Source organism: Chanos chanos, chromosome 9 (assembly GCF_902362185.1).
Source record: "Chanos chanos chromosome 9, fChaCha1.1, whole genome shotgun sequence".
Lineage (NCBI taxonomy): Eukaryota > Metazoa > Chordata > Actinopteri > Gonorynchiformes > Chanidae > Chanos > Chanos chanos.
Window position 1 is genome coordinate 18,498,443 of NC_044503.1, and position 24,666 is coordinate 18,523,108.

At 39.2% G+C, this 24,666-nt stretch overlaps 2 protein-coding genes across 2 annotated transcripts; one reads left to right on the forward strand and one right to left on the reverse strand.

Moving 5' to 3' along the window:
• Positions 1–1,241: 1,241 nt before the first annotated feature.
• Positions 1,242–17,694, reverse strand: plod1a (procollagen-lysine, 2-oxoglutarate 5-dioxygenase 1a). The gene is made up of 19 exons (XM_030784978.1): positions 17,498–17,694; positions 16,540–16,631; positions 16,172–16,305; positions 15,754–15,917; positions 13,939–14,051; positions 13,632–13,695; positions 12,125–12,222; positions 11,922–12,023; positions 11,211–11,342; positions 10,369–10,490; positions 10,019–10,123; positions 9,726–9,851; positions 9,169–9,310; positions 8,772–8,885; positions 8,375–8,440; positions 5,112–5,216; positions 4,864–5,010; positions 4,240–4,365; positions 1,242–2,119 (listed from the first exon to the last, which is right to left on the reverse strand). Exons 1-19 carry the CDS (start codon positions 17,586–17,588, stop codon positions 1,964–1,966), a joined length of 2,199 nt encoding a protein of 732 aa, XP_030640838.1. The 5' UTR covers positions 17,589–17,694; the 3' UTR covers positions 1,242–1,963.
• A 1,257-nt stretch (positions 17,695–18,951) lies between these two features.
• kiaa2013 (KIAA2013 ortholog) lies at positions 18,952–23,536 on the forward strand. The gene is made up of 3 exons (XM_030784935.1): positions 18,952–20,553; positions 20,735–21,588; positions 23,014–23,536. The coding sequence occupies exons 1-3, from the start codon at positions 19,608–19,610 to the stop codon at positions 23,029–23,031; spliced, it is 1,818 nt and encodes a 605-aa protein (XP_030640795.1). The 5' UTR covers positions 18,952–19,607; the 3' UTR covers positions 23,032–23,536.
• The last annotated feature ends 1,130 nt before the right edge of the window (positions 23,537–24,666 follow it).

Genomic DNA, 24,666 nt, shown 5'->3' on the forward strand with positions numbered 1-24,666 from the left:
TAGACTTTTTGATATGTACATTGAATTCTACGGCGAAATTAGGATTTTTCTTAGTGACTTGCTATATGGTCAATTTCTCTCTTTGTTCCTAATACACACACATCTGTTTTGTTTCTGTTATGTTTTTTTCAGTAACATCTGTAATAGACATCAGAGAGGCTTGCGTTCTTCTGGAGAGCCTTAAGCAGAGCACTGCATGTCATCTGTACAAACGTAAAAGGAGTGATCACTCAGCTGTAGATTCTTCACCACTTTGGTCTTCTGAGGAAGTTAGTGGGGACAATGAAAAGCTGGAAGGGCATATCAGAGCTGGTAAAGAGAGACATCATTGTCAGGAATTATTCTCCTGTCTGCAGCCAGCCTCTTTCATACATTTGACACATTCCTTTGTGTGTCCCCAGCTCTAAAAAACCCTGCAAAACTATCTCTGAACACTCTTGTCCTCCACCACATATAGGTGATCTCTTCTCATCTCCGTTTCCACCACACATGGGCAAGCTCTTCTGGTCTCTGACATTCAGTTAAGTTAGCTGTGACCAAATTCAAGTTTGATCAGACCAGCTGATAGCATGGAATACAGCCATAGGGTTAGTGCAGTGGTTCACACCTCTAGCCCTGAAGGGCCACTGTCCTGCACGTCTTTGTTTTAACTCTTCATTACCACAGTTAATTGAGCTAATCAAGGACTTGATGATTCATTGATCAGTGGAATCAGGTGTGTCAGTCCTGAGCTGAGGAGAGTTAAAACAAAGACATGCCCCCCCAGGGCTGGAGTTGAGAACCACTGGGTTAGTGGATACTGTCCCTCTGCCTTCTGCTTTGACAATGCTCATTACACTCAGTTCAGCCTAAGTGGTGTAACATTCCACTCAGCTTGACTGGTACACCTATTACAAACTGCTCAGATTAACTTTGCTGGAATAACAGTTATAATCCACTCAGATTACTTCAGGTACACTAATAACAGTCATTTTCCTCTTATCTTACCTACACTGGTATAACAGTTAGTTTTCACTCAGTGTAGCTACACTAATAAGACAGTTTTTTCCACTTTGCTTAGCTACACTGGTATAACAGTTACTTGTAGATGGTGACAGTATATCTCTAATCTGCCAGGGATCATTTAGAAGGACACCTCTACTTGCGTTTGGCGTCACACTTTCTAAAAATTCACCATGATCATGTGATTCAAGTGTACTGTGATTGAAACTTGTGTTTAGAAAATAAAAACAAACTGAGTATTCATTAAACATACTGTCATATTGCTTGAAATCAAATAATAAGAAAGGCACAGACAGCCTATTCTATTCAAGTAAAAGCATTCAGTCATTGACATTACTCTGGCAAATCTGAAACCAGAAGGACACAAATTTACCGTACGTCTATTCTACTCTGATCCCAGCCAGTGACTCAAGGCATTTACTGACTTACACTATTCTTATGAAGACCATCCTGAGCAAAAATATCTTACATCTTACAAATTTTACAGTTAGCACCTTGACGGTTAGAAGAAAAACATGAAAAACAACAAAGCTGACTTGGTAACCAATACAAACTGAAACAAAGAAAGTTTGTACATGTTTTTTGATATTCAGATTTGCCATGTTTCAAAAAATGACAAGATGTCTTAGGAAAGTTTAGAAAAATCGCAATTAATAAATAAGACAGATTCTTCAAAATGTATTTGTGTAAGAACTAAACACTGAGTATTGAACTAAACACTGTGTATTGCTTTTCATGGTATGCCTGAGTTCACAACCGTCACACACACCAGAGGCGATGCCTCTACTATGAAAAAAAATCAACAGTTCCATTAACAAATTCACATGACAACTTTGGGCTTTGTCTCTCTAAAGCCGTGTTATTCTTCAGGAAAATGTCCTACTGATTGTCTTTTTATAACTTGTCAGAATACACAGAATGCAGGGTTTCTCTGTCAACCAACTGTCAGAGAGTTAAGTGTTCAGGGATCAACGAATGAGACAGCGATGTATCTTGTTCCACTGGTGGTGGGTAGGCCTTCGTGGTAGTGGGTGAGACGGCCTGGGTGCATGAGGGCCCAGCCTTTGCGTGGAGCTCTGATGGAGCAATTGTACCTCAGGAAACTGCAGCCTCCACCCTGAAAGAAACAGACACAACTACCAACTGAGCAGGAAGGATTCTATACACTAGATTTTACATTCTATAAGTATACATAATGAGAGAGATGCAGCACATGAAATAACGGTTAAGGTTCCGTTTACTTGAAACCAGCAATAATTAAATCAGATACACACTGAACTGATAGGATGAGTTTCAATATCCAGTCATTTGAATTTATAAACACTTAAGTTCATTGTTTTGAATCTATTAATTGAAATGTTTCTACATCCCCCTAACACTTTTGTTGTTGTCAAGTGTGTATTTCAGACAGTATTTGGGTATATATTAAAACTTCATTCAAATTCAAATTGTTCACTCATTAACTCATTAACCACCTTTCAAATGTCATTCAAATCAACACATTAAAAGACTGAGAGTGAAATCAGCATTAAATAAGTAAACTCAATAAACTCAGTAAAATCGCAACAAAAAACGAGGAGGACTGTTAGATTAATCAAGGTATAAACCACATCTATGGCATTTATTGTTCACAAAGTAATATAAACATTCAGACTAATATTATGCTGAATTTAAGTGAATGGCTCCTTTGAGATCTCTGGAATGTGCTGTGTTTTAGTTTCTATTCTCCAAGTTCATGTGAAAGGCAGACAAGATGTTTAGAACAATGACAAACATCTGAGCAGATCTGTAGTTTTCCACTCTGTAACTGCAGACGGCTGCGTGTTAAGACACGCTCCACCCTGTCAACGGTCTGGATGTCTCTTGCTGTTTTTACTGCACTGACTGCACACACGTCAGCTATCTTAAAGAAGATGATCTTTAACAATATCTTAAAGACAAATAATATGTCTATGATGATGAATGATGAACATATCTCTTCTAAACCTGGCTAAGAGTGCTCAATTAATTGATCGTTTGCTCTGGAGAATCTAAGTCTTTAAGTGTTCTTAAATTACAAGTTAAACATTTTAACTTTTGAAATTAACACACAATAATGTGAACAGCAACAGAACTGACTGTCAATGTTCTGTGACAATGCAAGTGGTGTGATGCCATCTGTAAAAAACAGCTGTCACTCAGCGTTTCTGGCATGCTGATCTCTGATACTTCAATTAATTGAATTTTGCTCCGACTGAAGTACTGATTAACAGAGTTTAGACAGCAATAAATAATTAGACTTGAAAACATCCATAGTCAGGTCCTGCTTGAAGTCTGTGATCCCTTATGCAAACCATTTAAGCCAAACATGATGACAGTAACTCTGTGTAACGACTTCGTCTCCTCCCGCACCGACTCCAGCCATTCAGCGATCGGCGTCGCCAGTTTACTAATCATCGGCCTGTCCCTTCATCATTCACACCTTTGTTCACTTTGTTTTCCCTGATTCCCCCCTCTTTATAAACCTCAGTGTTTCCCAAAGTCGTCGCGAAGTCTACACTTGACCATGTGTATTCTGAGCGCTCTGTATTTATCTAAGTATTATTCGTAGTCTTGTTCCAAGTGTTATACTGAGTCTTAGTCCTGATTTACATTCCAGTTTAAGTTTGCCGTTTGCTTTTCTGTTTGTTTTCTACTTAGTTTTGGAAAGTGTTGGAATCTGTGTTTCAGTTTTGTATTCGCCTGGTTCTGATTAAAAATACAATCGCTGCACTTGCGTCTGGTTTTCCGGTGACTTCGTGACACTCTGAAATCAAGTATATACTGTATTGTGACATGACGTGCCTGTATTTACATCAAAAGGTTTTGTTCTGTCTTTTCTACAGCAGCTAAATGTAAATGAACATACATGTATATACGGATAGATAGACAGACAGACAGACAGACAGACAGACAGACAGACAGACAGACAGACAGACAGATAGATAGATAGATAGATAGATAGATAGATAGACCTGTGTGTGTGTGTGTGTATTTGATAACTGATCATGTATTATCGCAAAATAGGATAAGCATAAGTTGACATGATTAGCCAAGCATATAGCATATACACAAGTATTTCGAGTCCTCACAGTAATAAAGGTAAGAGTTTTGTGCTAATATGTAAGGAGGGAGGAATGGAGGGAGGAAAGATGCAGAGAGATGTAGCTGGAGAAAAGAAAACCAACTGAAAGCAAGCAAACCTGTAAATGTACTTACCTCATAGTCAACTCCAACTTGATTGAGTGCGATGTTTATGGTAAAAGTGGAGGCATCATGATGTGGCCTTAATGACGGCTGTTCATCCGGTTTATACCGGACAACGAATGCCAAATCAAACTGAGCCTACTCACAGAGTAATAAACAAACACCAAATCAAACTGAGCCTACTCACAGAGTAATAAACAAACACCAAATCAAACTGAGCCTACTCACAGAGTAATAAACAAACACCAAATCAAACTGAGCTTACACACAGAGTAATAAACAAACACCATATTAAATTGAGCTTACACACAAAAAAATAAAGATGTTCACAGTCTGGTAACATTATATAAAAATTAGTCCATTAAATGTACACAGGACAGTCATCAGCAACATATCTTGATCAGTTCACATCTCTGCACAATGACAAAATAATAAAATTTACATTACTGTAAACAGTTTTTTATGCTTAAAAGAAGAACTGGCCGTGGAATATTTGACAACGTCCCTGGCTTGTCTAGTTAGTTTGTTAACTACCCATTTAGTTTCCTCTCAGAAGAGTGTATGAATTTTGTCTTTCCTATGATAACATTTTCCCCTACAGCACTGCTGAATGTCATTATAGTTTAATGGCATTACCTTGGTGTAATAGCCTGGATACATCTTCTCGGTGATGGGAGCTACATACTCCAAAAGGAATTTATGCCACTCCTTTTCATAAGACACCTGGTTCATGTGAATGTCAACTGTAGGAACATTTTCGTAGCCACCTTGGATCCTTTTGTCCTGTAAGAAAAAAACAAACAAAAAGAATTTAAAAAGAAATGGGAAATAGAAAGAATCCTTGGAAGGAAAACTATTTCAATAATAATGACAAAAAAACTCACTACATTTCCACCACCGGACCACTTGCCAAAATGTTCCATTTCTTCAATAAGGTGATTACAAGCAACATCAGTGAAAATAGGGAACCAGTATACATCTGGGCAAGGCTGTACAGAGAAGGGTTAAAAACATGCAACCTGTTAGAATTTTCTAGGGCAGCAATGACCTTGAAAGGAGCTTCACCTTGAGAGGTGGTAGAGTGGGACTACACATGCATTTGCAAAAAGGCATTTGTGTAATTTGTCGTTCACGTGCAACAACATCTCAAAATAACATGTATAACCATGGAACCTACACTGATTTTGTGCTGTGTGGTTCAGTGATATTTTCTGAATGTAAATCAAACCAGACAATATGATAGCTACTCAAATATTGAAACAAAAAAATTGTGTATATTTGTTTCATTACGTCTACATTCTCCTGTGTATGTAGAGAATACATAAGTGTTTGCCTAATCAGTCTGATTTTCATGACCAAAACTGAAATGTCTTAATGTTCTCAGACTGTTTCACAAACTACATATGATTTTTGTACATGGATATTCTGAGCAATAAGAAAATGAATCTGTATTATTTCCCAGTGAGGACATTAAGATAAGATATTGTTTTAGCGATGAACAGTGAGCAGACTCTCTGAGCCAGGGCACACTGGAAGCTGTCACCACCCCCAGGTTTCACTGTTTCTGACTGTAGAAGCTGAGAGGTTGAAATTTTACCCCAGCTTGACAGTAAAGTATAAGCCTGTACATGAGAGAGCAGATTGTGCCTTTTTGTCTATTTAACCATCCTGTTTGGGATGTGTTTGAGAAGGTTTTTTTTACATTTCAAAGTGTAAGTGAGTCTTGCTCTTTGGAAACGTGGCTGAAACTTCCTGTTTCTCCAGGGTTTTCTTCAGCTAAATGAAATATGTCATATTTCTAAACAATCAGAATGAGACAGACAGCAAAAAGGAAAAAGATGATGAAAAGGCATGTTCAACTCAGCCCAATAAGCAATTAAAGTGCAGTTCAGGAGAATCAGGACTTCACAACATAGTATGATTATTTAAAAAAAAAAAAAAAAAAAAAACTTTCTTAAAAAAAAAAAAAAAAAAACAGTTATCAGTTAAGACAATATTATCGGATGTTCCTCCCTGTTTTCACAGAGAACTTTTTGGTGCTCAAACAATATTTAATAGTTCATAGCTTAAGATTTAATTGTTGTTCATTATGACTCTATTTCTTGACCACTCCAGTGTCTTGAGGCTGTTAGAAACCCACTCCATGTCAGTGAAGGAAGCATATCTTACTTGTGGTCTTAGTACCCATAGGACAGTTAGCTTCAGTATCTTCAGTGGGCATCACAGAGTGAAATGATATTGAGATTTAATCTCAGCATTGTGTGCAATAAATGCCACTGCTACCAACACAAATGCAACAATGTTGTTGTTGCATAGAATTGGCATTCATTTCTGATGCATTCATTTATTGTGAATTTTTTGTTTTATTTGAGTCTTCCAGGTAAAGAAACTCCTGACTCCTGGGCCCAGTTGTTTGGAAGTAATCTCATTGGATTTCAGCTATCAGATTGGATCAAATCTTGGAAATAGATTGTTCAACGGAAAAAAAGGATTCTGAAATCAGATTAGATCATGTAATCCAGTCTTGGTTTTGATCCGGATCAAACCTTCAGTACGTGTTGTTCAAAACATTTCAGTAGGGTTGGGATACCTTTGATCCAAAAAATCAGGATTATCCTGATCACAGCAGAAGGGTGGATTCAGAGTGCATTTCAGGAACACAATGTAATAAAACTTTAAAATTGGTCAAATAATAAAACATTTGTATCATGTAGTATATATATATGTTTGTTTTGCTATTTTGCACTTGATTTGGTTAACTGTTGCATTGATAAAGTAGATGAAATAGACATTAGGCTACCTATTAGGCTACCTACCTAAGCCTTTCAGTACAGTAAAGTTAAAAAAAAAAGGAGGGGGGGGTGTCCCCCATAAAATATTCTTCCAAACAGCTGTCAATATCAAGCAAAAATAATATATTTAGTTTTAACTGTCATTTATCACTGAATATTAATTACAATGACACAATCACCAGAGATGAACCAGTCAAAAGTAGTCTCTAATAATTGCATCCCTTATTGCATGTCCACTCTGTCCCTCTGTCACAGCCTGCACCTCATCTTTTGGACTTTTAGTTTGAAATGTCTTGTGCTCCTCTTACGTGTGTGTTTCCACCCCTCACCTGATCCTGTTTGTTGCATTTATTAACCTCATTCCCCCCTTGTTAATTTCATCCAATCATGTTTGCCCTGTTTAGTTTTCCTCTTGTATTTAAGCCCTTGTGTTTCATCTGTCCTTTGTCTATCGTTGTTTGTGTTTTATGCACACTGTTAGGCTGTACCGTTTTGTTACTGGTTTTTCATTCCTGTTTGCGCCTGTATTTTTATCTTCATTTTCCAAGTAAAGTCCTCCTTTTGTCACCTTCATCATCGTGTCTTGCACTTGGGTCCTGCACCACTCCACACCGTGACACCCTCATTCTTTATTTTGTTAACTATTGGACATTTAGCCTTTTTATGATTTTAAAACACATATTCAAAATATCCACAATGTATCTGTGAATAATTTGTTTGTTTTTATTTATCTGTTGTGAGTCAGATGAGAGGTCTGACTGTTTAAAAAAAATTGAAAATGGAATGTTTGTATTGTTTTATTGTGCTGTTTTCTGTCTCTTCAAATAAAGTGACTCCACACTGGCTATTCTACCTGTTGTTCTTTGCATAGCTTGGAGCCTGCATTGTGATATGTAGTCCCATTTAGAGCACTGGTAATCCGGATTTGGTAATCTTGAAAAGTTTGTATCTGGATCAGAACGATCCAATCCAATGTTGCTTTGTAAAACCGGTACAAAAGTAAGATGGATTACCTGATCCTGGATAGCAAAACAAGGGATTTCCAAATCCAGATCATTCTGATCCAGATTGAACTTTTTGAACAACTGGGCCCTGATGAAAGCTGATTGTAAGCATATTGAAACACCTTCATTATTCACAAATCTCAATGCACGGTAAAATGTCACAAGCCCATTTGTGATCTCCTTCATTATTTAGACATGGATTTAACATAGACTGGAAGGTCCCCCATTAGGCTGCTAGTTCAATGTACACTGGAAACACTGTTAGGAGGTGATATCAATGAGTACACCAAATGGGATTAGACACTAAATTTACAAAGAAAACAGTGTTTAATATAAAAAGCATTTACTCACATTCTCTATTAGTTTATCTTTCATTATCCGTGAGTAGTTCTCGTGGATATATCTTTCTTGCCAATCCTGTTCAAAAAGACAGGAGACAGTAGATTACTGTGGGACAGGAGACAATAGATTACTGAGGGACAAGAGACAGTAGATTACTGAGGGACAGGAGACAGTAGATTACTGAGGGACAAGAGACAGTAGATTACTGAGGGACAGGAGACAGTAGATTACTGAGGGACAAGAGACAGTAGATTACTGAGGGACAGGAGACAGTAGATTACTGAGGGACAGGAGACAGTAGATTACTGAGGGATAGGAGACAGTAAATGACTGAGGGACAAGAGACAGTACATGACTGAGTGTGTGAAAATCAAATTCTTATAGTAATTTTAGGGATTATTCTCACCACAGGGTTTTCGAAGATCTGCCAGAGATCATTGTGCAAGTGGTTTGTCTGGTAGTTTTCTGTGGACAGGACTCGTCCAAACTTGAACATATTCGATACAAACATAAAGATTCCCTGAGGAACAAAAATGGAGGGATTACATCAAAGCACTACTTGTTAAGGGAAAAAAAATCAGTTTACTGAAAAGTATATTTTGTGATTTGGAGACAGTTAAGGGCTCCATTATCATACACCACTGGAGCAGAGCTACACTAATTGTTTTAATTCTGTTAATTACACTACAACATGAAGCACATGGGTTATTCAATAAAGCAGCTTCATAGAAATGTTGAATGATTATTTCTTCACTACATGCTTTCATTATCCTCCACTTAATCTTTATAAGAGCATTTCTGACCTTGTTTCGAACATTAGCGCAGAAGGCCATGTCTGGATCCAGAGTTTCATACGAGAAGAGGTCAGTAGCACTGAGGTCGTCCTTCAGGACACTGGACCTCACCAGGTACACATGAGATATATACGGAACATTCCACAGCCCACTGCAGGGCAATGAGGACATCAGACAGACTTCAGTTCACAGTAATCTTTCAACATTCTCCATTCATATGGTTAAAACTGGATGTCATCCCAAATGTTCACAGTAAATGCAAGTTAATGAAAAAAAGTTAGAAAACAGTTGACAGCTTTGCCAGTTTTACACCTCTGATAAATAACTAAGACTTCTTGATTAGTCTTATTGAGTTTTGATAGAACAGCGCTGATAATGGAAACATATCTGTTAACATTGCCATATGTATCCGTGCAGCTCTGGATACAGCAACAGTACAATATAAGCACGACATATCTGAAGCCTGTTAGCAGTGTCCTGCTGTCTAAAAAAAGACATGCCTTTAGTAACACAAGCGTAGAAAAAAAAAACATATTATGTAAAAGAAGTTCTGAGAGTGGACTTACACTCTGCGTCCCTGAACAATGTCAACATAATCCTCCGACCTGGCATAGTAGCCATCTGCACTGAGCGCTCCCCAGAAATTTGTCCACAGTCTGCCCGGCCGAGTCATCATAGGTGCTATGAAGTTCCTACAAGACCAATACTGCAAATTACAATCAACAAACAATAAAGTCCACACAGATGACTTATTTGCCATTTAGTAGAGAAGGAATTTAACTTGGCAAATCAAGTGAAACACTGAAATAAAAATGTTAAAAGTCTGTCACTTCAGTGGTTCTCCCAGGGTCACACATACTTGTTTTGCTCAATAAGGATCCTCAGAACATCTTCATTCTTTAGAACTACATCAATGTCCACGCTGAAGAAGTACTCACAGTCAGTGTCCTGTCGACACATATCACTGACACAAAAAGAAGAGGAACAAGAGGAATATCCCAAAGCATTAAAGTCTGCAAAGCCAACCGTGACATTTTACAACAACATTTTACTTAACATTTAGTAAAGAGTTACAGGTTGTTAAGGTCCCTAACAGTTATTTTCATGCACAAAACAGCTATTTATAATTCTTTTAACTTCAAAGTTTGACTCCAGTGAAAAATGTTAATTCTATGTTGAATTAAAAATGAAATATTTTTGTACACTCACAATCCTAAATTGCGTGATGTCACAGCGTCTATACCCTCATGTGGACCTATTAGCTTCACGGCCTCATACTCTTTCTCATGATGCTCTAGGAAAGACCGGACATCCTTCTCATGGTGCTCTTCCTGTTAATGACATTCATGAATTTTCATCAGTACTGTTAGTTTGATTCATATCCCTGCCCTTTCTTCTGTCCAGTTTGGAATGTCCAATAACCTATGATCTCTCAGTAGTGACCCCACACTCCTGTGGTGGGAAGCTCAATCGGGATGAATGAGGCTTTCACATGATTCTTCCAATACATGTGAAGCCAAGCCACTGTTTCTTTTCACATCATGAAATGCACATTATTTTCACATAATCTGGGGACCTGTATTTGTGAGACAATAGCTAACACGCACACTGAGAGTAAGGCTGACACCTCCTGGTATTACTGTCAAAGCAAACACAATCAGTTCTGTTACACTAGACTCATTCTGAGCAAGTGTCACACCCCTGGGTGGTGATTCCTGAATCCCAGCTATAAGGATGCACCTCCACATTTTGAAATGGTGTCTTAACTAGGTGCACCACTCACCTGTTCTTGAATTTGAATGCAGAGAATGTTGCCCATGCACTAGTCAGTACTCTGTATCACTACGGTTTTTGTTTGGCTAGTCCTCTAACATCTCACCTGATTGTAAATGAACAGCTTGGCCAGTCCTGTAACATCTCACCTGATTGTAAATGAACAGCTTGGCCAGTCCTGTAACATCTCACCTGATTGTAAATGAACAGCTTGGCCAGTCCTGTAACATCTCACCTGATTGTAAATGAACAGCTTGGCCAGTCCTGTAACATCTCACCTGATTGTAAATAAAAAGCTTGAGTCTGCTCTTAGGGTACTTGAGTTTCAGTAGACGTTCAAAGAACACAGTGACAAAAGGCGTGGGCTGCTGGATAAAAGTGCCAATCACCACTAGAGGATATTCACTCTCCTACAGAAAACAAAAAGAAAAGAACTTTGTGTCAGTTTCAATGTGAACTGGTCATTGGCTACAAATTAATATTAATATTTTATTTTATATAAATATATAGTTACATAGTTAATCTTTTATATATATTACGTTATTTTATCATTATTACTGAAAAATGTATTTTCCCTGATATATAGGTACTACATGAATGCTACTAACATATGTGTATCAGCCACTGTTTAGAGCTAAAGTTCCATCCAATTTTAAGGTTGTGTTTGAAAAAAATATGTATATAATATAATATAATATAATATATAAATGTATATAATATATGTATATAATATAAGCTCAGCAATTCAACAGCTTTTTCTTCTCACTGACAAGTCAGACGCAAATGAGCACTGTTAATGATTTAACAATATCTGCCAGAGTAACAGAGGGCTGCAAAGCGATATCAGTTTAAACCACTGTAAAACTGATTTACAAACTCTCTGAAAAGGATTTACGAGTAAAGTCAGATGTTTTCTTACGTTGCAATGATTGCATGTACATACAGTATATCTACCACAGCACGAGGCAGGGCCTCAAAGTATCACCAACCTTGAGTCCTGAGAGTGGGCGCAAATCTTCATTACAAACTGTACAACCAGTCTCAAATGTCCACACACTGGGAATGTAATTCCCGAGATAATTAATTTGGAGCTGAAAAAAGGAATGAGAATGAAAGCTTTTTAAAGGAGATCAAACTAGCAACACATCTGCTTTTTACATCGTAAGCTGTTGTTATGAGGAAATAGCTGTACCTTAGTAGGCCCGTTACCATGGACAATGACAGGAAGCGTGTCATACAGCACGTTTCTGGCACGAACTTGGCCATCCTCAAACTTCAAAACAACTTCATCTGCTCAGAAAATCCAGAAGACAGGAACCAGATATAAGTGCCCCGGCCCTCTCTGACAAAACACACTACAAGGCCATGCTGAAGATGGCACTACAGAGACTGAAACAAAATGAATCAAATATCCCCTCCATTCACCAAAACCAAAAAAATAAGCAGAGATACTAATGGGTTCCAGTTAAGTTCAGTGACAGCTGTCTCATGACGTACAAGGCTCATGAACGGAGACTGCCCTGACAGACCATGGAGGTGGTGTGAGTGTGTGAGTGCTAACATGTGACAATCTGATTATTTCTACTTCTATTTCCATGGAAAAAAATGAACAATCCTTGGACAAAAAGTTTCTGTAATATCAGGAAAACAACGCCCTTAAGGACTGTGTAATTCAGCAAGAATTAGTGGCTACTATTGAAATTGTTTGAGTTCTGCAGTATAGTGTTTTTTTCCCTCAATTCTGGGGAAATTCTAGAGAAACTGGAATGCTGTTTCTGTGCCCATCTGGTTCCCCTACGGTGCAGATGTCAATCCTCTCTCATATTGCCATTAATGAAACAATGTCATTAGTCTTGCATATTTCAGTTTAAAATGGTAATTTCTAATTCAGAAATGAACTTCTACTCTCCACATTGATGAGGCAGAAAACTGACTACTTTAACCAGTCCTATTCTGTATGAGGTATTTTAAATGAAATTAAACACAGCCGAAGAGTGAAGATCAAATCTTTTTTTTTGCTTGCTTTGTTTTGTTTGCTTGGTGGGGGTACAAAATTTTTGCCTTGCTTCAAACTGCAAAATCCCTGTTGCAAAGTCAAGGTGTTTCTGTTCAAATAAAATGGAGAGAATGTCCCACATCTGGAGAGAGCATGAATAGGTAGGGGGTGTGTCCTTTCCTCCTTCCTCTGGGCAGCATGTGCTTAGGCACATCTTACAGTACGCGCACACATTCCACACACAAACGAAGCCAAAGGCAACACTGACACGTATATTTCATTCAACAGTCATACTTCAGTCTAATACCAGAACTGAGTTTTACATCCACTACAAGAGACAGCTTAGAAAATCTAAGAGGATGGGTGGATACCATAAGGAAATTATCTTAACTCAAATGATTATTAAGTAAGCACTGAGTAGCAACTTCATGGAACCAAATGTTCAATTTGCACTTCCCTGTGCTGAAATCACAGCAGGTTTCCCCATAAAGGAACAGAACTATAATGACAGAGCTCTTTGAAGGAAGCCTCTCAGAAGTTTTACTACTTTAAAAAGCTGATATAAGCAAGTTTAGGTTTTTTTGCTGACTTTAGTTATACTTCACAGAAACTGTTCTAGAATGCCCTATACCACTGCATTTAACAATAGCACATCCAAAGATGTTTACCCCGCATTTCTCATGACACAGAATGACACACTCACCTAGTGATCCATGAAGATTCTGGAACAATCTGCACTTGTTGTCTAAAGTTATGTTGACAGATTTCTAAAAGTAAGAGAAGAGGAGCATGGGTAAAATCACAATGAGAGCAACACATACGAAAACATACACGTAGCCATACACATTTAACTGTTCAGAAATACTGACTGTAACAAATTATGACATTTGACCATGCGGGATTGTATGCAATACTTAATTATGCTGCAAGCATCCAGTACACTTTGTTTATACATTGTAACTTTCATATATTTAAAAAAATCTACAGCTGTATACTAAGGAATTGCTCACCCGTTTCTCTGGGTTGATGTATATCTTGGTATAAAAAAGTTGATCACTGTCGCTGTCTTGTCCTGCCCACTCTGAGACCATCTCTTTGAGGTTAGAAGCATAGCCAATGAAGCCTAGACACAGCAGAAAAATGGCTACTTAAGGTGTCTGCAGACACTTCTAAGGAACCTCACCTTGTGCATATCTGGACAGGTATATACAAGCATCTCAGAGATTTTGTATTCATATTCAAAATATATGAAAGCAATGCCATTCTCCCCTGCCTTACAGTTGGGAACTATCTATCTATTTGTCTGTCTGGTGGACAGACAGACAGACAGACAGACAGATAGATAGATAGATAGATAGATAGATAGATAGATAGATAGATAGATAGATAGATAGATAGATAGATAGATAGATAGATGCTGTTTTAACTTGAGTAAACTTTAGGATGTCTCATGAGCTCCTTTCCCATGTCAACACAGCAACCAAGACACAATGAGAATCTGTGCCAAAGGGAAGTGCATACAGTCTCCAAATAGTTCTTTATATTTTCAAAATATTTATTATTTATCAAAGAGCCTTTGTACACAGCTTTGCACACACTGGGGGCTCTGATTGTTTACTGGGCAAGTAAGCAAGGCTGCCATCCTTTCCAGAAAAGCCAACCAGACAGACTCCTGTCACAGCACATAAGTTTGATTCCAATGCTGGGTGCATTCTTCTAACCTGACGACTTATAGAATGTGAAATTTTGTATGCATTTGAGAAATTTGTTCTGAAACTTTTGAAAGTAGAAAAGACCAATTGCCAGAAGGGGAGCCAACAACATCCATAAACACTGGAACTTATAAACTATAAATGTTAAATTTAGAACCATTAGAATTTATAAAAAAAGTTGACAAAAACTAGCATTCACAGACATGCATTTATTGCATGAAATATTTCATAATTTCCAGGTTTTGCTTTATATGTGCCAGTGGATAAATAAAGAAAACAATTCTCAGCAAGGAGATCATTTACTTGGGGCACAGAATATAAGAGAACAGGTCACTGGCCATTCTGCAGTGCTGTACTGTGGTACGCAGTGAGCAACCCCACAGCTTCTCTTTTGTTTCCATTACCGGTGGACTATCCACAGTCCTGCTCCAGAGAACAAAATGAGGGTATTAGAAACTATGGGGTTGAGCTATTAGCAGTGAGGGTGCTGATTGGTCAAATGTATATCATCTGTGTCTAGCTAAAGATATTAACTGTGCATATCATAGAAACTGGTGGTGTGAATTATCCATACTCAACTGCAAAAACCCAAAACTACACATAAAATGAAAAAGTGTGACTTCTAACTAACGAAAAAGCAAGTCCATGTTACAAGAACTCTTCCTGTAGTTCACCCAGCCATTTAACTTTCATAAAAAGGTGGAAAAGAAACATCTGTTGTCCCAGCAGGGGAGAAATCTTGCCCAGATTGCTTTACAGCTGCGTTGTTCTAATATCTGCTATGCACCATGCAGGACAGAAGGGCTTTGGCTGTTGTCTGCAGGGCTGCTGTTTGTCAGCACAAATCTGTGTTTACTGTTTGCTACATGAGCACTATGTGACCTCAGAAAAGTAGTTCACAACTTCTGCAAAAAAGAAGTTTCCAAAAGCACTCTTCAAGAAGGGAAAGCGTAAATGGAGATCTGCCATACCAAGCGGAAAAATGCGTAGCAATGCTGCAAAGTTGTACAAAGTGTTTTTGATTTTGAGAGCTAGAGTTAATACTGATATGACAAGCTATAATATGCTTGTTTTACACTCATTGTGTTTGGGGGATTCTGGGCGTGTCATTACCTCCTGCTCCAAGGAACCTTTTGCCCTCTCGGAAATGAGGGTGCTTGTCCTCTAAGTGTCGGTCTGGCCAAATGAGGGTCTCAGCAGAGAACACCACCCTGTGTTTGGCCTGCTGGAATTTCTTAAGAAGCTCTTTAGGACCCGAGGCAAAGACCACATCATAGCTGACAGAGGCAAAAACAATACAATGTGTTCTCTATTTGAGACAAATATGTCTTCTCAGGCATTTCATCTTGTCTTTTGCTGAAGCCCAAACATTCAGCATTCCACTTTAATGCAGAATTTGTCAAGCTGCAGAACTCAACTGTGATTTTAGCATTACAGTATACTTTTCTGTCATCCTAATTTCTCTTATAATCAAAGTTTGATCAGTCTATTGATTGTGATTAGGTCACATCACCACTATGATTAGACCGACCTGTCTATGAACAGGATCACTTTGTCTTCATCCTGAATTTCTGCCAGTGCTGATTTGAGGAGACGCACTTTTTGACCACCTCCTGGAGCTGACATGTAGTTGCCACCTCTCCATTTCTCTCCTCTCCCAAGAACCTGTAAAATAATTTTTTTCAGTTATCAAATCCATCATTCAGCATTTTCACAGCACTCTCCCTTCCTGAAGAAAATGAGGTGTGCTAAAGCACTCCACAAACTAAAAGAGTGGGCAATCATCCCCCTTCGTCAGCAGGTACTAGAAATAAAAATACAGATATTACTAAACTAAGGGAAATGTCTTCATATATTTAGCATGGTTCAGAGATCGATTTGATAAGTACATATCCATACCTTGACAGTGTAATGAAAGTGTTGAGCAGAATTCAGAAATCTCTTGAAGCCATCCGTCTCTTTTGTGGCCACAGTCAGGACAAGGAGGTTTTCTGTGAGGAAGAAAACAACACAGGAACCTCCAAGTAGTTAAAGAAACTTTAGCAAAAGGGTTCGCGGAACTAACCTACCCGAGGAATGTACGTGCTGAATCAGAACTGCCTAATGGGTGCGCTGGTCCATTGACTGTTTTCTCAAAGTGTTTTCTCTGTTCTAGTCAAGTTCTTGTCTGCCCGATTTGAAACAGAATTGAACAGAACTTGCCTAACAAATCACGGACAATCTCGGTAATGTATATATAACATATATAACAAAACTCGTTATTTGAAAAAAAAAAACAGTGCTTTAGTGAAATTTTCAAAAACACCAGTTTGTAATGTGTCTTTGCTACAGAAGTTGCCTTTAGCTATTTTTTTCCTACCTGCAAGAGAAAACGGTAACGAGAAAATAATCACACTCTAACATAATTAGCACGACGGAGCATTTCTTTAATTGTTCAGTTGCTCAGCCCATCTAAATACGAACGTCTTAGAGGCATGCAAGACGGTAGCCCGCTAATTCTATGTCAGTTTGTCGATGTGCCAATTAAACAAAAGCACTGCACTGCAGTTAAAACAGTGACATTATTCCTCTACTGATCTCAATGTTGTTATACGGTCTTTCGAACCGGATAACGCAGCACACCAAAGCTAGTCCACGTCAGCGGCGTGGGAATGTCACTTTAAGCCGACCAACTTTTTCTCTGCATTCGCATGCTTGATATTTGCAAACTTAGATTCTGTTATCATGTAGGCTGTTAAATATCAGAATGCAACGACAGCACCTATTATTATCTGCCCTGCTGCACGCGCACTAGGCCTACTGTAATATATCACAGAATGTAAAATGGTCTATTTTAATAGCTAAATCACGGTCTTACCTTCGGGAATGGGGGTCCGTTTCTCGCCGAGTATCAAAGGAAGTAGCGAAAGAGCTATTTTAAACAAAAGCGTCACTATAAAAATTCTCATTTTTTACCTCCCAGCTTTGCTATTTTCAAGCTTTCTTAAGAATATCACAACTGAAGACAAACTGAGTTTAGGGCTCCTCCGGTTAATATAAAAAAAAAAGCCAAAAAAGGAGACGCTAAACTCCCCTCCCTTTCCACGCCTCGTAGAGTAATTTGAGGCTATCCTTAGGAAACTGCCCACCACAGATACTGCGGTATAGTATGGCAATAATGAGACTGCACTATCAAAGCTTTAGAAAACAAGGAGCATCTGCATATTGATGAGACTGTTTTTGGTGTAAGCCCACAGCCATACAATCATATATTTCAGCTTTATTATTCATCGCATGTCTGTGTCTGGAGAACCATCTTATGTATTTTCTGCAGAAATAAGAGACACAGAACGTAGTCGTTTAATGTTTTGGTGAGTTTATCGAATATAAAATATTAACAAGATCTGATAGGAAACTTGATTGTGTTGTTTAACTTACCGGTCACTTTATTTATGAAGAATGAACGTGACGCAGTACCACATGCTGGAGATCTACATATTTTCCCGGTTTTACAAATAGGCGACCTATTAAGCACACCCTGGGCTAGGGTAACGGTCTACTGACATAACTGTTAAAATTTACCTGTTAACATCTAAGTAATAAACTGGTAATGCCCCGTCTACTGTAGTATTCTTTATCTCAGTGTTACATATGGTTGTCTTCTACACTAGTCCCCTATAGTAGGTTTTGGATATATCCTGCTACTGTCTTCTACCAACACACACACACACACACACACACACACACACACTTATATCTGTAAGTATACCTTATATATAATAGATTATAATAACTGTTATAGATTATAGTCATATATCTTATAACTATCTATAATATCATATCATATAATATAATATAGAAACATGTCCTCTCTTTCTTATTAGGCTTAGGTAGGTTTAGGCTCTCCTAGTTTCAAATATCTGAGATCAGTTCTGTGGTCTATGAAATTACATATTTCAAACTCATGGTCTGGAGATTACTTTTTCTGAGGCTCCAGGGTCATGCTACAGGTTTCTCGACTTCAGACTGCGGGAACAGGCTCACGTTGCTACAGAATTACAGGGACACCTTTATTATACGTAAATTCAAGCTAACTGTGAACCAACCTCAAGTGTCGTAAAGCCGAGGAACCGTTTGAATTATAATGACAACGCTCTGATCCTGATCCTGAGCCAGACTTACTTTTTGTTCCCCATGTGTTCGAATCTAGATTTGGTGTAGAGTAATCTGACTCCAGATCAGCCATCCGAGGGTAACTTGTGCTTGTTTTTAACCACGACACTTCCGGTTTTAGCCTGTCAGTCTGGTTAACGATAATTTCAGAGCCCAGATGTCTTAGTTTAGCTGACCTAAATGGAGAATGAGCTACTCCAAGCAACTCAAATAAGACCAAAACTGAGATGCTAAATGCTGAAATACAACTGGATTGTGTCAGTGCAACGTGGAACTTCTAATGATGTGAGAAAATTATATGAAGTAACGGCGAAATCATCATAGCGCGCAATGTCACAGTTAGCGTTGTAGTTGGCTAGCTAACTAACTAGCCAGTTAAGTTAGACAGTATCAACCCTGACAGGCTACCAAGTGGTTAACTTGACACAACTGCATTGATAGTAATTTGGTAGCATGCCGCTCGTCCGTAACGTTTATTTTCGTTTAGCAGGCAAACTGACAAGCACGAACAACCCTCGAAGTGAGATGTCTGTGAATAATAACTTTGGTGTAAAACCTCATTGCTAACGTAAGATAGATAGTTGTTAATGTAACTGACTTTGCATTACCGGTCTTGGTAAGATTATACCGCGTTGTTGATACCCTCTGCAGTTATCGCGCTCCTACAGTTAGCCATTGAATTAGTTTTCTTCAGATTATAGATTGATTGCCTATGAAAATCCATAAAGTGGAACAAGTGACCAAGATTTTTAAGATTGGCGAATTTCAGTAAATTCGACCGATAGTATACTTAACTTAAATACGAATACAAGACAATGTGGCTTCAACAAAGGCTAAAAGGACTGCCCGGGTTGTTGTCAAGCAGCTGGGCTAGACGGCTTCTAGTTGGACTGCTTCTCTTCCTGATATTCTACTGGTACCTCAGTTCAGATGGAATCCTGAAAGCACTGAGGATGTCTGGACAGTCGGGTGGAGTGGCAGAGCTGTGTTTACAGCCAGACATTCACAAGTGGCAGTCTCTAGTAGACCAGGGAGAGGGCATCATGATGACCTCACAGAGTAAAGAAGGTGTCCCTTTTATAGTAAGCAATGGACAATTCTTGGTGGATTTGGACTCAAACAAATTATGGGTGTCCTCGCACACTCAGCCTGGGTCTGCACCCGTGTATCAGACAGACTTCTCCCCCATAGTACAACTGCAGATCACTGGAAAACGTTCTGAGGCCCAGGCTATGATGCTCTCATATCAGGAAGGCTCGGTGACCTCCAAACGCTGCATACTGATAGGCAGCTCACAGTCCTCCAAAGACTGTGTTCTTGTTCAGGAGGAGATCATTGCACACCGCCTCAGACCCAGCGTCTACCTTCAGAGGGTTTCTATTAGCAACCCCTCAGACAGGACAGCTAATTTTGAGGTTTCCATGGAGTCACCTTTGTTTAGGACCAGTGTGGAGAAAGTGGAGGATAAAGAATTTCTGCTGTCCTCTGGGAGGGTTCTCTCTGAGAAAAACCATATCATTTTGGTAGTCGTGGCCACAAAGAAGCTGGGTCCAAGGATCCAGGTTGCTTCTAAGTCTGCATACACTGAAAATGTGGTGAATGTGGTTCATACCTCAGAACCTACCGAGTTCAGTAAAGTGGAAGAGACATTCATTAGGCTTAAAGAGGTGGTCAGGAGAGAGATGGTGGACCTCCTGAGAGCCAACGTAGAACATTTAGTGAAGGAGCATCAGCAGTCATGGAAAGATCTCTTCATCTCTGGCAAGTCACTAAATGTCTGATATTGCACTTAACTTAGGTTGGATTTTGTATTGGTCGTAAAAAATTAAACATACTTATGTTGTTTTAAACTTAGCCTTTCAGTTATCAGTCTATCCTGACTGACTGAATGAATGCTCAGGAGAGATAACTATTTAACATTCACTCGTGTGCTTTTCTTTAGGTATAGAAATGAGAAAGATTACCGATGCCCACACTCCTTCCAGCCATACAGTCAACACTACACTGTACTACATCCTGTCCACCTCCACATCGCCTCTGCTGGACCAGAGGGTCACTGCAGAGGTGCGGGAGAAGCTGGAGTCCAGCCTTAACTACGCTGATCACTGCTTCAGTGGCCATGCCACCATGCATGCTGAGAACCTGTGGCCAGAGCGTGTGACCAGCGTCGCTCAGATTCTGCAACTTGTCAACCTGTGGAAGCTGACACTGCAGAAGAGAGGCTGTAAGGTGCTGGTGGCAGCAGGAGCACATGGCATGATGCAGGGCATGGTCCTTAGCTTTGGAGGCCTTCAGTTTACAGAGAACCACCTGCAGTTCCAGGCCGACCCTGATGTTCTTCACAACAGCTATTCTCTGCGTGGAATCCATTACAACAAGGACCTGATAAACTTGGCGGTGTTATTGGATGCTGAGGGCAAACCGTTCTTGCATGTGTCCGTCAAACTGCAGGAGAAACCAATTAAGCTGTATGCATGTGAGGCCGGCTGCCTGAACGAGCCCGTGGAGCTGACCTCCGAGATGAAGGGACACACCTTCCCCGTGATGGTGACTCAACCCATCACGCCTCTGCTGTATATTTCCACTGATCTGACTCATCTGCAAGATCTGAGACACACATTACATGTTAAGGCTATTCTGGCCCATGAGGACCACATGGCCAAGCAGTATCCTGGGCTGCCATTCCTCTTTTGGTTTAGTGTGGCCTCTCTCATCACGCTGTTCCACCTTTTCCTATTCAAACTCATCTACAATGAGTACTGTGGGCCCGGCGCTAAGCCTCTCTTCAGGAGTAAGGTATAGACATGTGAAGGAATGCCAGCCGTCTCTTTGGTGGTCACTGTGGCACTGAAATATCTTTTCTTTTTCACGCTTTATTGTGTGCTACTTTCAAATTCTGCTTTCTGAGATACCCTGAGCTCTGACAAACTGAATGATGAGTGGTGTTGGTGACCTCAGTTTGTTTCCTAATTGGACTACAGGACATGTAATTCTTTCTTTTACAGACTTCTCTGCAATTATAGGTCTTGAAGGGTTTATTTGTCATCTTGGCTTAGATAATCAAAAGTAAAGTATATTTATTTTTTGTATTTATACATAATGTTTTGTAAAACTATTCAACGGCTTTTTTTATGTTGCACAATTTTCTGACATAAAATTTGATTAAAACCAATATTTCTTCCCCTTTTCTATTTCAAAAGAGAGCAGTGCAAAGAAGCCCCAGTTATAGGCCTGAGGAACCTACTGATCAAATGGTGGTTAAAAAAATCAACAGGTTCTTCTTTTGCAAATGTGTCTGTAGAAATGTATCGTAATTTTTTCACTGGTGCCTTCAAGATTTCTCTCTTTCATGCTGGCGTAAGGAGCTCTCGTTTCTGTACTGTCCACTGCTCCTGTCTGTGTTTCTGATCAACATCCTGTGTCTCTCATCTCAAAAGTAATAGTTTTCACCACCTCAGATTGAAACATCATTTACAAGTTTGAATATTCAGAATGGTTTCTGACTTCAGTATTGTCCAGCTGCATTGTCATGTCAGTAAGTTACATTAAACATTATATGAGTTCACAGGTGGTACAAACTAATACTAAAAATCTCAAAAGCTTTTTTAAATTTGTGTTTGGTCATTAATGTGAAATGATGTCTCCAATGATTGCTTAGTGAGTTTGAGAATCCTGTCTCTGCAAGAATGATATTTGTGTTTAAAGCTTTTTTTTTCGCTTTTGTTTTTGTTTCTCTTCCCTGTAGCAAATCCTGGTGTGGACTTAATTCTTATTGCAGTGTCACATTTGTTTTTTCGGGTTTTTTTGATTCACTGTTTTATAATTACTGATTAAATTAACAAGTAAAGTAGAAAATGTCTTATTCCTTTAATTGTAGCAGCGGTTATACAGAACACTTTAAGCAGTTTTCTGGCTGACTCTTTCAGTCCTCACACAGGTTATGTATTTTATAAGGGAGTATGGCATTGTTTTTTTTTTATGTGGAAGAATGATTCTGTTTTATCTGCCTGTGAGTGATTTGTCTGTCTGAATCATTTTGACCTTGACCTCTTACTTAATGAGGTAATGAAGGTAAATAACACCCTCGGGATTCAGCTGTTTGAAGACGTCACCTGCTGCACACTGCTCTGGGGTGAAGGAATATTGATGACCTGCTCACTGCACAGCAGTGGTAGTCATTTTCCTTATTCAAGTTTTCACTTTATTTTTTTATCTTAACAGGATGACATCACGGCTTGAACGTGACCCAGTTTCTGCAGCAATGAGCACTCCTCGGATCAGTTTCAAGATTGACAGGATTTTAAGATATTGTTGCAAGCCCTAATTTCTGCAAAAAACAAACAAACAAACAAACAACTTTTTTGTCACAAAATAATCACTAGGTGAATGTAGCTCATTTAAAAGGTTTTAAGTGACAGCTGTAATTTGTAATGAATGTATGAGGAATCCAAATCCACTTTTCCTTTTCACAGTTCTAAGACAGCTGTAATGGATGGAAACTATTTGGGAAAATCTAATATGTAGTCATATATTTGATTATTGTTTTTGTTCTTGTAGTTGTTTTGTTTTTTTGTTTTTTTTTTAAATCACTCTGCCCAGGGCTCACATCTCATGGTGCTTGTTGCTATTAAGTCATGATTCAGAAATACATTAGTTACATTGTTAAAGTTGATTGCAAATCCTCCTGTCTGAGCGCCATTTGATTAACTGTGTTATTGATACCATAAGTGGCGGTCTCCTCACGTAATATTTTAATAAAGTTTTCCTGGTCAAACAGTCAGTAGGTCTATGACTGATACACACACTCATATCAAATACTGCTGACCAGGGTTTAACCATGCTACACAAGTGTTTAAACATGGAAATGGACTTAAGTGGAGAACAGGGTCTACTGCGCTGTTTTGGAAACCTGTTTCATATGTTATTTGCAGTATATACACACACACACACACATTGTGGACGATTATGGTTACATTAACTACTCTTTATCGCTAAAGTTTTACATACGAAAATGAAACTGATTTAATTACTTATTGTATCACAATATGGTAGTGGAATGTTATCATCACAATGATACAAACCTGTTAAAATGGGAAAAGCAAGCGGAGGGAGAAGACGCAATTCTCTCTCCGGCGTTCTCCTTTTCTGCCCAAGAACACACACAACTTTAGGTTAGTCTGTCTCTCTCTCGTGCGACCAACATTCACAACAGAATGAACGGCAACTAAATGAAATAAACACTACACAAAGAAACGTGACAACACTTTTGTGTGTGTCACACATACATATATATAAAAATTCCTCCCTTGCCTCTGTGGGCGGTCTTCTTTCCCCTTCAAACTCAGGTCCTCTACCAGAGCCCTGGAAGCTTGAGGGTCCTACGCAGTATCTTAGCTGTTCCTAGGACTGTGCTCTTCTGGACCGAGATCTCGCATGTTCTTCCTGGGATCTGCTGGAGCCACTCTCCGAGTTTAGGGGTCACAGCTCCAAGTGTTACCTTCACCCTCCACATCTTTTCTACCTCTTCTTTCAGCCCTTGGTATTTCTCGAGCCTCTCGTGTTCCTTCTTCCTGATGTTGCTGTCTCTTGGGACTGCTATGTCTATCACTATGGCTTTCTTCTTCCGCGTGTCCACCACTACTATGTCCGGTTGATTAGCCATAACCAGCATGTCAGTCTGTATCTGGAAGTCCCACAGGATCATAGCCTGGTTGACGTCTTTGCACAGCCTGCACCTGGGGTCTTGCCTGGTGTGGTAGACCTCGGCCTCTACCGATCTTGTACTCAGGGCCTGTTTCTTTGCTGCCATGATCAGTGCCTCTGTGCTGTCCTTCAATCCAGCCTTGTCCAGCCACTGGTAGGATTTCTCATTGT

Bases quoted from the DNA above. Each gene is read 5' to 3' on its own strand.
- kiaa2013 (XM_030784935.1), top strand. From the start codon at position 19,608: ATGTGGCTTCAACAAAGGCTAAAAGGACTGCCCGGGTTGTTGTCAAGC. The intron at 20,554-20,734 runs GCAAGTCACTAA...GCTTTTCTTTAG, and splicing joins GAAAGATCTCTTCATCTCTG to GTATAGAAATGAGAAAGATT.
- plod1a (XM_030784978.1), bottom strand. From the start codon at position 17,588: ATGAGAATTTTTATAGTGACGCTTTTGTTTAAAATAGCTCTTTCGCTA. The intron at 16,632-17,497 runs GTAAGACCGTGA...TCTTCCTCACAG, and splicing joins ACGGACCCCCATTCCCGAAG to AAAACCTCCTTGTCCTGACT. The intron at 8,886-9,168 runs GTCAGAAATGCT...TTTGTTCCTCAG, and splicing joins GCGCTAATGTTCGAAACAAG to GGAATCTTTATGTTTGTATC.